At 38.2% G+C, this 16,889-nt stretch overlaps 1 protein-coding gene across 3 annotated transcripts in view; it reads right to left on the reverse strand.

The window, feature by feature from the left end:
* The window catches only part of LOC126253563 (longitudinals lacking protein-like), a 398,965-nt gene that overhangs the window by 56,938 nt on the left and 325,138 nt on the right, over positions 1-16,889 (reverse strand). The window contains exon 5 of one of the 3 annotated variants that reach the window (XM_049954983.1): positions 3,020-3,309. The exons of the other annotated variants lie outside the window; for them this stretch is intronic. Within the exon in view, the coding sequence (XP_049810940.1) occupies positions 3,035-3,309 (275 nt within the window). The 3' untranslated portion in view covers positions 3,020-3,034. Of the gene's footprint in view, positions 1-3,019; positions 3,310-16,889 lie in introns of those variants that run through there. 3 annotated transcript variants of the gene reach the window in all.

The following is a 16,889-nucleotide window of genomic DNA, read 5'->3' on the forward strand; positions in this document are numbered from 1 at the left end:
AGGGCTCTGGAGGGCTCTGTAGTGCCAAAGTGGGAACAGGGAAGGGGCTGGATGCGTAAGGACAATGACTGACACTACGTCTCATTGTGCATTGAAACAAGAAATGTCCTACCCATTATCCTTCCCACTCCTCCCACTGTGGTATTCCGCTGCTCACCGAACCTACACAATATCCTTGTCCATCCCTACACAATCCCTGCTCCCAGCCCCTTGCCTCATGGCTCATATCCCTATAATACAACTAGACGCAAGTCCTGTATCATACATTCTCCCACCAACACCCACTCCGTTCCTGTCACAAATGTCACCTATCCCCTCAAAAGCAGGGCTACCTGTGAAACCAGTTAAGTTATCTACAAGCTAAGCTGCAACCACTGTGCTTCATTTTACATGGGCTTGAGAGCCAATAAGCTGACTGTCTGCATGAATGGCTACTGACAAAGTGTGGCCAGGGAACAACTGTACCACCCAGCTGCTGAGCATGCCACCCAACACAATGTCCTTCATTTCAATGACTGCTTTACAGCCTGTGCCATCTGGATCCTCCTCACCAACACCAGCATTTCTGAATTCTGTAGGTGGTAACTCTCTCCGCAATAGATCCTATGTTCCTGTAATCCTCCTGGCCTTAACCTACATTAGTCATTGTCACTCATCCAACCTCTGCCCTGTTCTTATTCCAGCACTACACAGCCCTCTATTCCACCAACACACTTGGTCTTTTTACTTCTCTCCTTTTCAGCTATCCCTCTTCTCTCCCCCTCCCTTTGTCTTACCACCCAACTGTACCTTGCAGTCCCACTCTCCACCTCGTGCCTGCACACTCCTGGCAGCACTTTACCGTCCCCAACTCCTACTCTGACATCTCTCCCCCTTGCCACCACAGCCTCCTCCTTACCCTCACCCAGTTGCCACTCCCATAATGCCATGCTGCTCGCATTCTCGCTATAGCTGCCAGAAACTGATGCCATTTGTGCATTAGTTGCACGTGCATGAGTTTGCTCATGTGTGTATGTTGTCTACTTTTAACAAAGGCCTTATTGGCTGAAAGCTAACTTCCTGACAGTCTTTTTGTTGTGCTTTCTGCAACGCAGTATCTGTGCTATATGGTGAGAAGCAATTATCCTTTTCATATATTGTTACATTCCATCCTGGGTTTCTCATTGTTTGTAATAGTCTGTGGAATATAGAACACATCAAAGACAGAAAACATTGATTATCAGTTACTTCCTAAAGAGCAACCAGTTTGATTAGACTTTCTAACACCATTGATTATAAAGAAGAATATATGGTGTAATTACTTGGTCACATACTAGTTTTGTTGAATGAATTCATATTTCATTGTCACAAGCTGATTGTTGGACTTTAATTTCTGTATCAATTTTCTCAGTTCATCTTCTGTGACTGGTTCAGAAACATAATTTTCTTGATATCTCAGTAACCCTCTTTTTTGACCTATTTCTTTCCAATGTTAAGTGCTCCACTATGTTTATATAGCTATTACTGAGTATGTTTGCTATTTCTCTTCCATCTGTAAGCACTGCATTGTATACTTTCATTGTCCTGATCTATGTTTCCCTGTTTGATACATCTTTTTCCTTTCTTTCAGAATTAATTACATTTGAATCTTCCTTTATCTTGTTTTCTGTGTTCATTATGGTGCTGTTAATTTAATTTTGCTTTTGCATCTCTTATTATTGTACTGTACCATACAGCTTTTGTGATATTTTATAGTTCTCAGCTATGCCCATTCATTATTCTAACATTTCAATGGTAATCCACTGTGTTTGGTCCTACAGCTTTCCTTGTGTGCTTCTTTAGGAGAATGCTCTCATTAAAATGACATTTAATTCTTGTAGTAAATGCATCATACTTTTAATTTACATGCTGCACAAACAAAAAAAGGAGCAGGTTATTTTAAAGTAACCAATTTCTGACAATTGTGTATGATGTTTATTTACAGTTCAGATATAAGTTGTGTTCAGTGGCTAACCTTTACTTTTATATACTCTTAGTGGTAGTGGTAGTCTATGTTAATGTGTAATAAACTTTGTCCTATGACTCTGAATATGTCTTCAGGATAGGGTCTACAGAACACAATTTATGAAAAAATTAATAAATCTATTATTTTTTGTTAACTGGCATCCACAGTTCTACAGTATTTCAGAAAGTACAACATATTACACCGGGAATGTTACTGAATTTATTTATTTACAATCATGACTTCATCATTTTTCTATTTCCCATGTGACAACTTACTATGAAGTGCACCTTTGGCAGTCAATAGCTGTTATGAGGATGTCATCCTCATATCAATGATATTTACATATTTCACAATATATGAATAAGAAAAAAAAAAGATATCTTGGGAAATTGTAGTGCTTCATATAATAAATAATGTAATATTCTTACTACATATGTTCAGTATCTGATAAGCTAGTTTTAAGGGTTGAAGTTCCCTTTCAGATTCATGAGGAGTCCCACTGTTCATGGTATACAGGTCCTCACTGTTACAAATGCAAATACTTGATGTTATGATTAAAAGCAATATGATCATGGCAAAAATAAGATACTAGTAGGAGGAACATGGCACATATTTAATACAACAGGGAAAGAGTCAGCACTTTTGAAGTGGCAAATATGCTGTTACTTTTAATTTGCATTTAGCATGAGGAAGTGCAAATAGTTTACAGTAGTTTAACAACAGATAATTATTAATATAGTCTCTAACAGCTGCTTCTGTTTTTAATGTACATATGGAACTTAATCAGTGAATGGATGAATGACTGAATAGCAGCACACCAGTGAAATTGTGTACTGTTATGTAATTGTCGGAGTTCAAATAAATTATGAGAATGCAAATGGATCTTTGGATCTGACACTTTACATAACTGGCACCTTCCATTTTGCTGCCTGATTCAAGGTCACGGAAACTGCTCTTCTTTGGTTTACAAAGATCCATCACAGTGAATATGACAGTTCACTGATTGTGAAACATCTGAAATTATGAAATGATTTTTAAAACTGTGATTTGTCAGTTATGTGTGGTGTGCTTTCTTCTAATATGAACATAAAGACTGCTTCTCTGTGTCAAACGATATGGGCAATAGGGACACTGGAACTGTGGTTCCTTACCACATTCATGACGAAAATGACGAATCATATTTGATTTATATTTGTAAATTTTGTCACAAGCTGGACACTGGAACTCATCTTGGTTAAGTGGCTTTTCTGCACTGTGTTGAATAAATTGCTCAGTGTCTTCCAGAGGATAACTGTCAGCAAATGATGTCCACTCAGATGAGTTACCTGGAAAAGCAAAGTGAAAAATACTGCTCTCATCCTCAAATACTCATATCATATCACTCTTAAATAAAAGTCTGCTATAATTACATTTCAACAATTATTACTGCAACAGTATTATCGATCCTATGGCAGCTTCAAGGAACTGGTGAGTACTGGCACACAGATGGCATAGTAAAAGATTAGGAACCCAGTGATTGAAAAATGAAAATAAACCTCAACAATTCTAGATACACTCTTATGCTAACTGAAGAACACAAGATATTCAGTGCAAAAGAAGGAATAACATTTGATGTGAAATGAGAAGCAAATGAGATTAATGAACAGCTCTTTGACTGCTGTGCCACAATACTGGAACAAGAAACACGCAAGTTAGTAATACTGTCTTAAGTTTCATAAAACAGCCAGTGACTGTTTTAATAAGGTCATGCACACTCAACCAAGGTATCATTGTTTTCTGTCAGACAGTATTGATCAAGAGCACCAAAAGATGTTGATGTCCAATTTCAGATTATTTGCTACTGTAAAATTCTCTATAACAATTGAAGGACAGGACTGACAGTCACTGATAGTTTGTGTTTAGACCCAACAATCTGCAATGATATAAGTGTAAAGCCAACAGCCAATGGTTTATCTGAACACGATGGCCAAATGTTGATGATGGAATATTCTGACCAGCTAGGTACAGATTATAGAACGAAAGTATTGTATTGCAGAATGATAAATGATGGTTTTATCACAGCATTTAGAGATAAATTATAGGAAGTATACTTGGAAGAAATATAAAAGCACACAGTGTAAATGGAAAATTTCACTCTTTCTTAAACATATTCTTACAGTACTTTGAGTCATGTTTTCATCTAAAACAAACAAAAGTAAAACAAACAGCAGCAAGGATTATGGATGGGTAGCTCCTGGGAGTAAAATACCTTGTGCTAGAAGAGAAAGAGCTTCACCTAACTTCGAGGACAAGCTGCAGTCCCAAGTTTAAACTACATTATCGCTAGTATTGCAAAATCAATCAGTCTGCTATTAAAAAAGTGATATACATGCACTAAGTTCCAAAAAATAAAACATTCCAACAATAAGGAGTTCCCAGATCATTAACAAGTAATAATTCCACTGGCTATAGTAGTGTTTCTAGCAGAACACTGAAAGTTATGCTGAATTGATAGGATTATCCTTTAGCATTCTTTGGAATCAGTCAATGACTTGGGGCATTTTTTTCTGACACACTTAATTATGCTGTAGTAGCACTTGTATATAAAACCAGAGAGATACACAAACCACCTTTAATTACAAACCTATTTCATCTTCCAATCTTTCCAAAGCTGGCCTGTGATAGAATACTGACTTGTTTGATTGAACAGAACTTGTTAATTATCTCTCACTTTGGATTTTGTAAAGAATTGTTCTTGGTGAGACCAATAGGCTACAAGACTGCCTAAAGGAAATGCCAGCTAAAAAAGAAAAATTATCCTGTTGGTATTCTTCGTGACCTTGCCAAAGCCTTTGGTTGTGTGAATGACAAAATTCTACATGGATAACTGTACAGTGTCTCATATTCATGGACCTAGTATGGATGAAATCTTACCATCAACAGAAGAAACAAGGGATCTCACTGACAGACTATATTACAGGAATGAAACTAACCAGAATTGGGAAGAATATGGGGACCCAGAGTAACTGGTACAGGGTTCACTCTTATTCTTAGGCTACATAAATGAAGTTACAATGACTTTAAAGGCTGGTTGAAAAACTGCAATTGTTGCTGAATACACAATCTTGGTAATCATGAGTTAATATGGTACTGGAGAATCCTGAGTGGAATACAAACAATGGAAAGGGTAATGGTAACCACTCACCTTGTATGTGAGGTAGTGAGTGTTTCATACACATGTTAACAAAGATGAAAATATTGAGAGTTTTTTGAATCATGTCCTTCTTCAGAACTAATTACAAAATGACTATAAAGTCCAACTATCTAATGTATTTACTGTGTCTATTACTAAAGGACAATGTAGCCATGGTTGTGGAAGTACTTGATGGTATCATCCTTCTTACAGTTTTAGCAAGAGTTTATCATATATGGGATGGGGTTACAGTATAGTAGCTCTGAAAAAGGCCATAAGATTTGCCTAGGTAGCTCAGACAGTACAGGGATTACATTTGAAAGACACATGTCTGGGTTGAAGTCTGGGGTTAACGGAAATGTCCGATTACACCCATCTGCTTTGACCAATGATGTCACCAATATGGCGGAAACGACCATTCACCACAACTCTCATATTGTGACTATGACGTCATTACATAAACATGATAACAAAGACAAAAATAGATTGAAAAGCCAAATACATATTCCTCCAACAATATAATGAAACTAACGGGACAAGCAGGGGAAACTGGGGGTTTTGTGGGTGGGGAAAACTAAAAATAAACAGATACCACTAAATCAAATGACAAAAACGATAAAATAAAATGACAACATCATTCCCAAAATCAACTAAAAACAACAATTGAACACTTCCCTTGACTTATACAGGTCGACGGAAACTACCGATACCAAATCATGAAACTCAAAACTACAACCATGTCCACAATCATCACTACTCAAAAACTACATCAAATCAACAAAATTGGAATCGAACACTTCCCTTGACCTGAAGTCTGGGCCTGGCACACATTTCTGGTATGAAATGTAATTTAAGTACAGAGTAACTGCAATGATGATTTATCCCTTGCATAGTATGCTAAAGGTCTTAGTAAGGCTTTCACAGACATGCACTACCCTCGAAATATGGTCTGCAAACAAATCTTCCACACACTATCCACATATGCGCCTAATCCTACAACTGTCAATGTGAACCAGCTGCAAAAGAGTGACTAACAATTACCCAACATCACCTCAAACTGAAAAGCTGAAAACACATCCTTCTCCAGAGGTTTGACTATTCAGCAGTGTCAGTGATTGGTCGTATACTGACCGAGATAGAGAAAGAAAGTTATAATATAGAAGATAATATTGGCCTTTCAGATCACTCCAGTCAGATCTTAAAATTAAATGTATCCATAGAAAACAAAACTAAAATATTCACATACAGAAGGGTTTTCTCTAATCCAGAAAGAGTTGAAGTTGTCATGCAGTTGAAAAATCACACATGAGATGAAGTGGACAGAGAGACTACCATGAACGGAAAGTTTTCAAAGTTCCTCTAGATATTTACATTCAAATTTGAAAAAGTGTTTCCAAAAGCACAAAGAGTTATTACAGAACAAAACAAATTATGACTGGATGACCAATGGGATAAGGAAGTCCTCCATAAACCTTAAATACCTCAACAGCATAAAAAACAAACGAAATTATCCTGCATTTAGAAACTGTCACCACACATACAAAAAGATATACAGAAAAGTGTTACTAACAGAAAAAAGTTCCAAAATGATTAAAAAGGCAGGAAATAAAATCAAAGCAACCTGGAAAAAAAGGGAGGCTAGTAAATATGCAATTTCAGCATGATGGTACCATAGTTCATGATCTCAAAAATCTAGCAAACTTTGCACATCAGTGTTTCAGAAATATAGACACCTACTGCAACAGTAGTTTTATAAAGCCCAGCCTATACAAACACTGTACAGTATACTAAACACAGTGATGCTGCAACGCTGTGGAAGAACTCAGCAGTGTCGTGTGCAACCTATAAATTAAAACCTTAGCAGATATGGATGAAGTACCTGTGTGCTTGCTGAAGGAGTTTGTGGATTCCTTAGTGCATATCATAAATGAATCCTTCATTGTTGCGGGTCACTTCCCACTGACACTAAAGAATGAAAAATCCTGTCTCTACATAAGAAAGATGACCCAGAAACCATAGAAAACTATAGACCCATCTCTTTACTCTTATCATTTTCAACATTAATAGAAATCAAATAAAAATAGACTCATGGGGCACATAATAAAGTTCAATCTTCTGTGTAAAGAACAGTTTGGTTTCAGATTTGGTAAAAAAACAGCATCAGTTATCTCTCAATTTATAAATGTTGTTCTGGAAGCAGTAGAGAAATGAGATCACATAACAGGTATCTTCCTCATCTTACCAAAGATTTTGATACTCACAATTCTGCTAAGTAAACTGGAGGCACTTGGAATAAAGGGAGTAGCAAATAAGCAATTTCATTCATACCTAAAAAACAGAGTACAATGGATGGAGATCACTCAAACTAACTCCAGTCATACCTTAAAACAATTTTCTCCACTAGAATACATTAATATTGGAGTACCCCAAGGAATGTGCTAATACTTTTCTTGATATATACCATAAATTTTCACCAACATGCCGAACATAGTGAAACAGTATCATTTGCTGATGACACTAACATACCAGTCAGTGATGAGTGATGAGTTACCAAGTGTACTATATACAAAAACCAAATAAACACCCAGGCACATTTGCATGTGGATATAAAACAACAAATGAACCGTAAGTGTAAAAAAAAAAAGAGAGTATTGGTTACTACATAAGCAGAAAACTCAACCATAACTTTACAAGTTAAAGATGAGCTCATGGAATGTGTATCAATCACGAACAAAGTACTGCTGAAACCCTATTGAAAACTGAAGTCTGCTGAATGATACAAACTTTTCTGTACAATCCCTAATGAAGTCTTATCTAAGTGCAAATCATTTTTCCACCTAGTAGTCGCTGAATGAATCTTGCAGTTTCTTCTGAATGAGTTAATATTGTCAACAACAAATCCCATGATGGAATATATAAGGGTCAGTAAATGAAGATGAGACAGATGGAAAGAAACCTAAGTAAACTGCTCACTGTTTCAAAAGTAATCAACATACTTGTTCACACATTTATCCCACTATGAGACAAAATGGTCAATGCTTTTGTGGAACAATGTTTGTGGATGCCTGAAAAACTATGACTGTAGCTAGGTGTGCATCTCTTCATCCGAAGTACATAAATTGATGGCTGCAAATGTCTTTCTTCTGGGCTTATTTACCCACATGTTGCCAAAGTTGTTTCAACTACACTGCTGAAGTTTTGCTGGGAAGCCATTACACATTCTCCATACAGTCCTGATCTCTCCCCAAGCAATTTCCACTTTTTGGAGCCCTGGAGAAAGACGTTTGTGACCGTAGATTTGTTGCAGATGAACGTGTGCATGCCTAGGTACAATTGTGGTTCCACAGGCAACTGCAAACATTTTTCCATGAAGGTTTTTACTGTCTTGTCTCATGGTGGGATAAATTACATAGGTTTTTCCCCCTGTCTCATTTTCAGTTGAATGCCCCTTATATGTACAAGAATGGCAAAGTTAGACACCTATGACAGTGGTCAACACAAAGTTCATGAACTGCAAACATAGATCAGTTGGACAGTCCATTTCTGGGCTAAGAATATTATTGATGAGTTGCTTCAAAATATGACAAGACAGGAAAGGAAGGAATATTAGGGATTAATGTCCCATTGACAATGAGGGTATTAGAGATAGAGCACAAGCTCAGGTTGTTTCAAGGATGGGGAAAGAATCATCATAGATATGCCTGGAGTGATTTAGGGAAATCACAGAAAACCTAAATCAGGATGGCTGTACGCAAATTTGAACCATCATCCTTCTGATGTCTTGTCACTGCACCACCTCACTCAGTGACAACACAGAGACAGTAGAGATATTTGTCATATTGAAGATAGTAGCATTCATTTTCTGTGCAAGTACTTGACAGTGGTGATTCCAATAATGTCTTCCATCCACCCTCAGTACCAAGAATTTATAATGGTTGAATTCACTGATTGTTCAACCACCACCAGACAATGGAATTTTCCTTTTACAGAGCTTTATGTCAAAAAGTATATGCACTGCATTTTTATACAATCAAGAATTAATCTGTTCTCTGAAAGCCATGTCGTAATGTTACTAACTACCCTATTAGCTACATAATTTATATTATGTTCAATGTCTTTCACAATAATACTTGCGTCATCTGCAAAGAGAACAATTTCTGCATCATTCGTCATGTTAAGTGGCAGATCATTGACACACACTAAGAAGAGGGAAAAAATGGACCCAAAACAGAAATCTGTGACACTCTTCACTTTACATGAGCCCAGTCTCTTCTCTGTTTGTTTCTCTTTTCTCTTTGTTGACACTGGAGGATAACCTTTTGCTTCCTACTTCCCAGATATGAAGTGGAACCAATTTTTCAACTTAGGTAAAAGTATTGTATGGTACACAATCAAATGTTTTTTGTTAAATTAAAGAAATGCTTACCATCTTAACTTATCATTTAGACCTGTTAGTGTCTCACAAACAAGAGAATAACTAACATTTTCTGTAGATACTACCTTCCTGAAGCCAAACTGAGAATCAACAGCTAATTATGTGTTCTGCAATGAGCCTCTACTCTCCTACACATTGCTTTCTCAAAAACTTTTGAAGGCACTGGCAGCAAAGATATTGGCCAGTGATTGTATATGTTACCTCTTGATTCATTTTACAAAGTGGTGTCACAAATCAGTGTTTCTGTCTATCAAGAAACTGATAACACCTGAAACACACATTGCACAGGTGACTGAGTATTGAGCTATTGTTTGGTGCACTGGTCTTCATAATCCTCGAAACTTCATCATACCTATGGGAGTCTTCATTCTTTAATGGTGTAATAATTGATTCAATTTTGTTTTCCTTGTTTCCTGTAGCTGCATATGATGTAGTTGTTCAGAACAGCAAGTTTCAAGAATTCTACATATTTACCTGTATCAATAAAATTTTGATTAAATATGGTGACTATTGACAACAAGTGATTTTACACAACTACAGTGTGTAACTAACAGTTTAATTCTTACACAGGATGGATGTAAATTGTTGTGCATTCACATTCTACCCTGACGCCTCATTCACAACTGACCAAATAGTTTCATTATTGTTCTGTGAGATTCCTAGTCTCTTGGAATAATGCAATGTTATGGCCTATCAGATGACATTCCTCAGCACTTTACTTCTGTTATGAGGCTCATGTTATGATATACTTCCCATTTCCTTCTACATGATATTATAATGCCATTAATTATCAAAATTGGTTACTTACTGCATATGTGCCTGCACCTTTTTAATGAGAAAAAGCTATTTCCCTCCTCCTCAGTGTAATCTTCCACTCCCAGTTCACTCCTCCACCTTATTGTGTGACATACAACTCTCTCTTCCTGTACCTGTGTGGATCCACCAGTGCTTAACCCCCATCCCATGGCATTTTCTCCATCTGCCCCCATCCTCCTTGCTCCCTTCAGCTGTCAGCCACCATTCCCACCACCCAGCCATCGCCCAACTCATTTTTCCTCTCTTCCAATCAATTCAATACAATCCCTCACATAGTTAACGTGGAGTGCCTGTATTATGCAGCTGACTGGGACAGTGCAGCCATATTTTGTGTTCTGCATTACTTAGCTCTGAAGAAGGATGTTGTCCAAAAGCTTAGAAAACTTTACAGTCTTGTTTATGTGCTTATTGACAGCTCAGTGCCTCCACTTTACAGTGAGTTGTTACCTTTACTACATGCCTCAATTTTACAGTGAGTTTTTATCTTTATTACATCCATTATCTATGCAAAACAATGAAATGTCCAGTAAACAATAACAACAATATGAAAAGGATAGGTAGCTAATCACCGCATAGAGGAGGCCCTGAGTTGCAGTTAGGCACAATGGAAAAGAGGGCTAAAATAATTACACTTACGGACAAAGTCTTTCTCCCAAAATAGAAAACACACACATTTACTCAAGTGCAACTCACACATACATTGCCACAATCTTCAGGTGCCCCATCACTTTTGGAAGAAGGACTTTGTCCGAAAACTTAATTATCTTAGCAGTATTTTTCACTGTGCCTCTCTGTGACTCAGCACATTCTCTATGTGGCGACTAGCATTTTATTCTCTCCATTTTGTCATTATCTATTTACATTAGTTAAGCTATATTTATGTCTCTACTAGCAAGGAACAAGTGTCCCAAATAAAGTATGGCTGATATCATCTGTTATTAATGTGTCATAGTGTTTACATTTTCATGTAGAACTGAACTGAACTCTATTGTTTTGTTTCATTTACTTGTTACTCTTATACATTAGGAGTGAACACACACACACACACACACACAGAGAGAGAGAGAGAGAGAGAGAGAGAGAGAGAGAGAGAGAGAGAGGGGGGGGGGGGGGGGGGCTATTGGTTTCACTCTATGTAAGAAATTAAGTCACTTGGATGATCTCAAATTCATATCTGTATATTTGCAGCAGTTCACAATGTGGAAGCTCAAGTTCTTAAGGTAAAGTTACTAATAAGTGGCTGACTTCATATTTATATTACAGCACTTGTATCAGCAACAATAATTTCCTATTATCCTGCAATTATTTAAAAATATGGAATGTTGCTGTCATGTCTCTGAATAATATGTTGTCTTAAGCTGTTTTGCCATGTGGTTCTTTGAGGGCAGTATGGACACTGGAATTGAGGAGGTTGGCCATACTCGATTCTCAGGTGTTGCTTCAAATTACACAGCTTCTTGTACACTTTCAGGCAATCTGGACACTGGTAACTTAATACAAAATTGCTGTTTTTTGTTGTTTATTCATTTCTGTAATAAAATCAATCAAAGATTGGTAACAGTTTATGAACAAACTCACAGACAGAATTCATGCAACATTATTTAACTAAAAATAGAAGATATATATATAATGAGAAAGAGAAATAAATTTTGATAAATCTTAGTACTAAATGCACTAAAAACAGAATCTAAAAAAGGGTCTAAGATCATTGTATAAAGTAACCTACCAGTAATATATGTAGCAAATGAAAATTAGTAAATATTAAGATGGCAGCAAATGTGAAAGTCTCACATTTTAAAGGGAAGTACATTTAAATAGAACAAAAAACACAAACAAAAATTAATTTAAAGGCTACTGAACCACTTTCAAGGAACTTCCTTTCAGGATGAAAATGTGCTCGAACATGGCTCAACAAGTTCTCTGCCTCAAAACCATCTGAGTTCTACTGTGGTGGAATCAACAAGTTACCCCAACATTGTCAGAGTGTTGTAAATAGTGAAGGAGAATATATTATTGATGACTAAATTCATTGTTATGTGTATCTGTTGTGTTTATTAAACTTATAGAAAAATGCGACGAACATATGCATCAACCCAATAACATATTGTATCCATTAGTTAAAATTTCCAGGCTGAGAGGCCGTGGTCAATCAGTAAAACATCTTCTTCCTGACATTTCATTGCCAACTGTGGGCAACATCTTGTGAGGTGAGTCAACAATTGGCTTCCAGGCGGTGGAGGTCCCATTTATATAGATCACGTAGAGGGCACCACCATACATCATGTGGGGCCGACTGTAAGTCTATCTCTGACTATTGTCATTATTCTCAATTGAAGGTAATTGATTGTCACATCATTGGTGCAAAGTCAACTGCCATATCTTGCCTAACTTTAAAACTTTATCTTTTCTATTAAAATTATTGTGGTGGTTTCTGAATCTATATAGCTTCCCTATACATACTTGCACAATAATGTGATGCCCTGGCTAGCATGCCTGTATCACTAAATTTTATTTAATGATCAGTGTCTTTAAAAACATGTTCCACTACAGCTGATTTGTTGGTATGTCCTAGTCGACAGTTCCTTTTGGTTCAGTTAAGAGGGTACTGACACTTCTTTTCATTGTTCCAATATAAACCTTCCCACAGTTACACGGAATTTTATACACCAGGAGTTTCTAAGGGGCATCATGTGTCTTTCGCTGATCTTAAATACTCATTAACCTTCTTAGTGGGTCTAAAGATTGTGTCAACTTGAAACTTGGCCAGAACTTTCCCAATAATGTTTGTAATATTGCGGATGAATGGAAGAAAAACTTTTCCAGCTGACGATTCTTGTTGCTGAATGTGGTCAGACACTTTTCATCTGGGATGAAGTGCTCAATCTATCTCATTGTCAGTGTATCCATTTTTGTTGAAAGCAATTCACAAATGATTTAGTACATCTTGCAAATAAACTGGCTCACAGGTCTTATTAGCTCTGTCCACCAATGTTTTAATGACACCTCTCTTCTGCTTGGGATGATGGTTCAAATCCTTATGGAGGTAACAGTCAGTGTTTGTATCTTCTCTATACACTTTATGCCTTAAATTCCCATGTGCCCATTTGATTACTGATACATCCAGAATATTTAGTTGCCCATTGCTCTCTTTCTCCATAGTAAATAGTATCTTTGGATGAATATATTTAGGTGGACCAAGAAACCATACAATTCCTCTTCACCATGATTCCATGCCACAAAAGTGTCATCCACATACCAATACCACTTAAAAGGGCTTTTACTGACAGACTGCAGCACCTGCTGCTCAAAAAATTCCTTGAATAGATTAGCAATAGCTGGACTCAGAGGGCTGCCCATGGTAACTCCTTCCGTTTGCTCGTAAAACTCATTATCCTACCGAAAACAAGTCATGGACAGGTAATTTGGAAACAGAGCTACTATATCAGTGGGAAACATATCAGCTATGTATGAAAGAGCTTTGTCAACAGGCACCATGGTAAACAAGGATGCTACATCAAAACTTACAACGATATCACATGGGCTGACAGTAATCTCCTTCAATTTTTCAATAAAGTGCACAGAATTTTTAATGTGATTATCAGTTTTACTAATATGCAGTTGTAGCAAGGAGGTGAGATGTCTAGCTATCGTTTGAGTATCCTGCTGATCTTTGCTGATGTGTTCCCAACATATGCTATGATCGCTGTCACAACCGGTTTGTCTTTGTCCTCGGAAGGCTGCGGTCCAGCTTCTTCGGTCTTAAGGCCCATTTCATCTGCCGGTTGTTGTAACTGTTCATACGGAACATGGCCTGCAAGTGCTGCAGTTCAGCTGCTAGGCTGTCACAGTCCGAGATTTTGCGTACTCTTTGCACCAGTGTGCTTAGAACACCCTCTCGCTGTGAAGGAGCATGACAGCTGGAGGTATACGGGTACAAATCTGTATGTGCCGGCTTACGGTAGACACTGTGTCCTAGTGTGCCATCTGGTCTTCGCTTGATGAGCACATCCAGAAATGGAAGCTGGTTGTTTTCTTCTACCTCCATCGTGAACTTGATATTCTGGTGCAGCGAGTTCAGATGCTACAGAAAGTCTTGGAGGCATTGTCCTCCATGCGGCCAGATTACGAATGTATTGTCTACATATCGAAAAAAGCAAGAAGGCCTGTCTTCTTCTTCAAAAGCCTCCATAAACATAATGGCCACTACTGGTGACAGCGGACAGCCCATCACTACTCCATTAGTTTGTTTGCAGTAGTTCCCATAAAACAGAAAGTAGTTTGACATAAGTATGAATTAGAAAAATTTTTTACTGTTGGTCCAAATTTTTCTCCTTTGAGGCTTAGGGAGTCTCTTAGAGGTACCCTAATAAACAGGAATACCACGTCAAAGCTCACCATGAGGTCTTCTTGGCCTAATTGGAAGATCTGGAGCTGCTGGACAAAATGCACGGAGTTTCTGATGTGGTGCTGACATTTGCCCACAAAGGGACTGAGCATCGACATCAGATGTTTTGCTAATTCATATGTTGGTGCACCAATGTTGCTTACAATCAGGCAGAGAGTCAATCCATCCTTATGGACTTTAGGTAGTCCGTAAAGTCTAGGAGGTGCAGCTGCTCGTGGACGAAGTTTCTTCATGTCTTCTTATCTTCAAAGGTGTGCTGGAGAAGCTCAATAGTCTTCCTTTTCACTCTACTGGTAGGATCATCTTCGATTCTCTGGTAGGTTTTGTCTTCTAATAGGTCATACAATTTTTGTTTGAATACATTACATGGTAGTAGGACTGTGCAATTCCCTTTATCTGCTGGGAGGACTACAGTCTCGGCATCTTCTCGGAGCCACTTCAGTGCTTTCCTCTCTTCCTTGAAGATGTTTGGCTTCAGCAGAGCCACCCTGGTGAGTACATGGCGTGTTTCCCATTGTATTTCCTCTGCAGCGTCTCGTGGAAGTGCAAGAGCGGCCTGTTCCACCGCGCTGATGAATTGTTCTGTTGGTAATGTTGTCGGTGTTGGTGCGAAATTCAGCCCCCTTTTAAGTACGGATAAGGTAGCATCATCAATTACTTTCACTAGCTTGATTTGCCACTATTATGTGCATTGTGTCCTGGCAAACCTGGAGTGATTTAATTGATGACATCTTTGACAGTCACAAGTCACGCATCCACGTGGTGCCTCAGCATGTTGGTGCTTTTGGTCAGTCATGCATAATGTACAGACAGAAAATATGAACCATCCAGTTCTGTTCCTGCTCTCAAACCATGCCATACTTGGTCAGTGCTTACATACCACTGGTTATCCTTACCTTATTATTGAGCATGCTATGTTTCAACTATACTCGTATCCCACACAATCTGAGTCTAATCTAAAAGTTTCTCTAACCTGTTTCCAAAACTTTAACTACTTATAGTTCTCATTTTACTTTCTAAAAGTGAAACTTACAGTTACTTCAGTCTATTCATAAGTCCTCTCAGCACGCACAGTTCCCCACATTTAACAAAGCACACTTCCAACAGTGGTTCGTGTAATGACTTTTCTGATGTGCCCAGGTAAATTACACTTGGTCCATACTACTGAAATTAATGTTTTGAACCTTGGTCCCTTACTGAACACTACAGTGATATCTAACACAGACATAATAGGAAAAAATATGGGAAGTTCAAACAAAAGGCTGTACATAATCCCGAGAGTGAAAATAAAAAGGTTGGGTTACTACTTACATCTCATGCTGACCCTGTTGAATCACTGTTTCTAGTCTTCTTCCATCAGCATGATGTATCTTTTGTTGGTTATTGTTATTCCATTAGTCTCCCAAAGATTTCAGTTCTGACAGCAAATATGCAGGTTGCAGTGTAGAAGAAGGCCAGCCAGCAGTGTCTTCTACTTCTATGGTAGGCCATGTAATTCTGGGTGGTGCAGCAAATGCATTGCATGGATTCAAACTCCAGACCAATAGTGAAGAGTAGATGTGGGTTGCTGGTGCAGTGTTGGCTGCCAGGGCTGGGCAGACGTGCAGAGGTGCTTTGTTCGTGACTGGTGACTGCAGAGTTTACGGTGAAGACTCCCAGCTGACACAGCAAGCATTGTGCATGGCCCTGCCATGCTGAACATGATGTACTCAACCAGATCAGCAATTACATACTTGTTCTTGGTGTTGAATTAGCAGAAGTGCTGTGTTTGTGGGCCACTGTGAACTGTATGGAATAGGGCAATGACTGGTCTCTGGCATAACAGACAGAACTCAATAAAGCCACAGAGGCTTCTAAAGAGCTGGACCCAGGCCAGTCTTGCTGCTGCTGAGTGGTGCTAATAAAACATGGATGACGGCCAGCTGCTCCCGATGTCTGTGGCATGATTTTGGCATGGGTGATCTGACAACACAGAAGCTGATCGTGCAGTTCAATGAACAGCATCTGCCATCTGGCTGTGTCCTTGCTGCTGTTCTGGGCTTTGACTTCTGCTTCAAATTCTACTGTAATTTGTCCC

Source organism: Schistocerca nitens, chromosome 4, assembly GCF_023898315.1.
Source record: "Schistocerca nitens isolate TAMUIC-IGC-003100 chromosome 4, iqSchNite1.1, whole genome shotgun sequence".
Classification (NCBI taxonomy): domain Eukaryota; kingdom Metazoa; phylum Arthropoda; class Insecta; order Orthoptera; family Acrididae; genus Schistocerca; species Schistocerca nitens.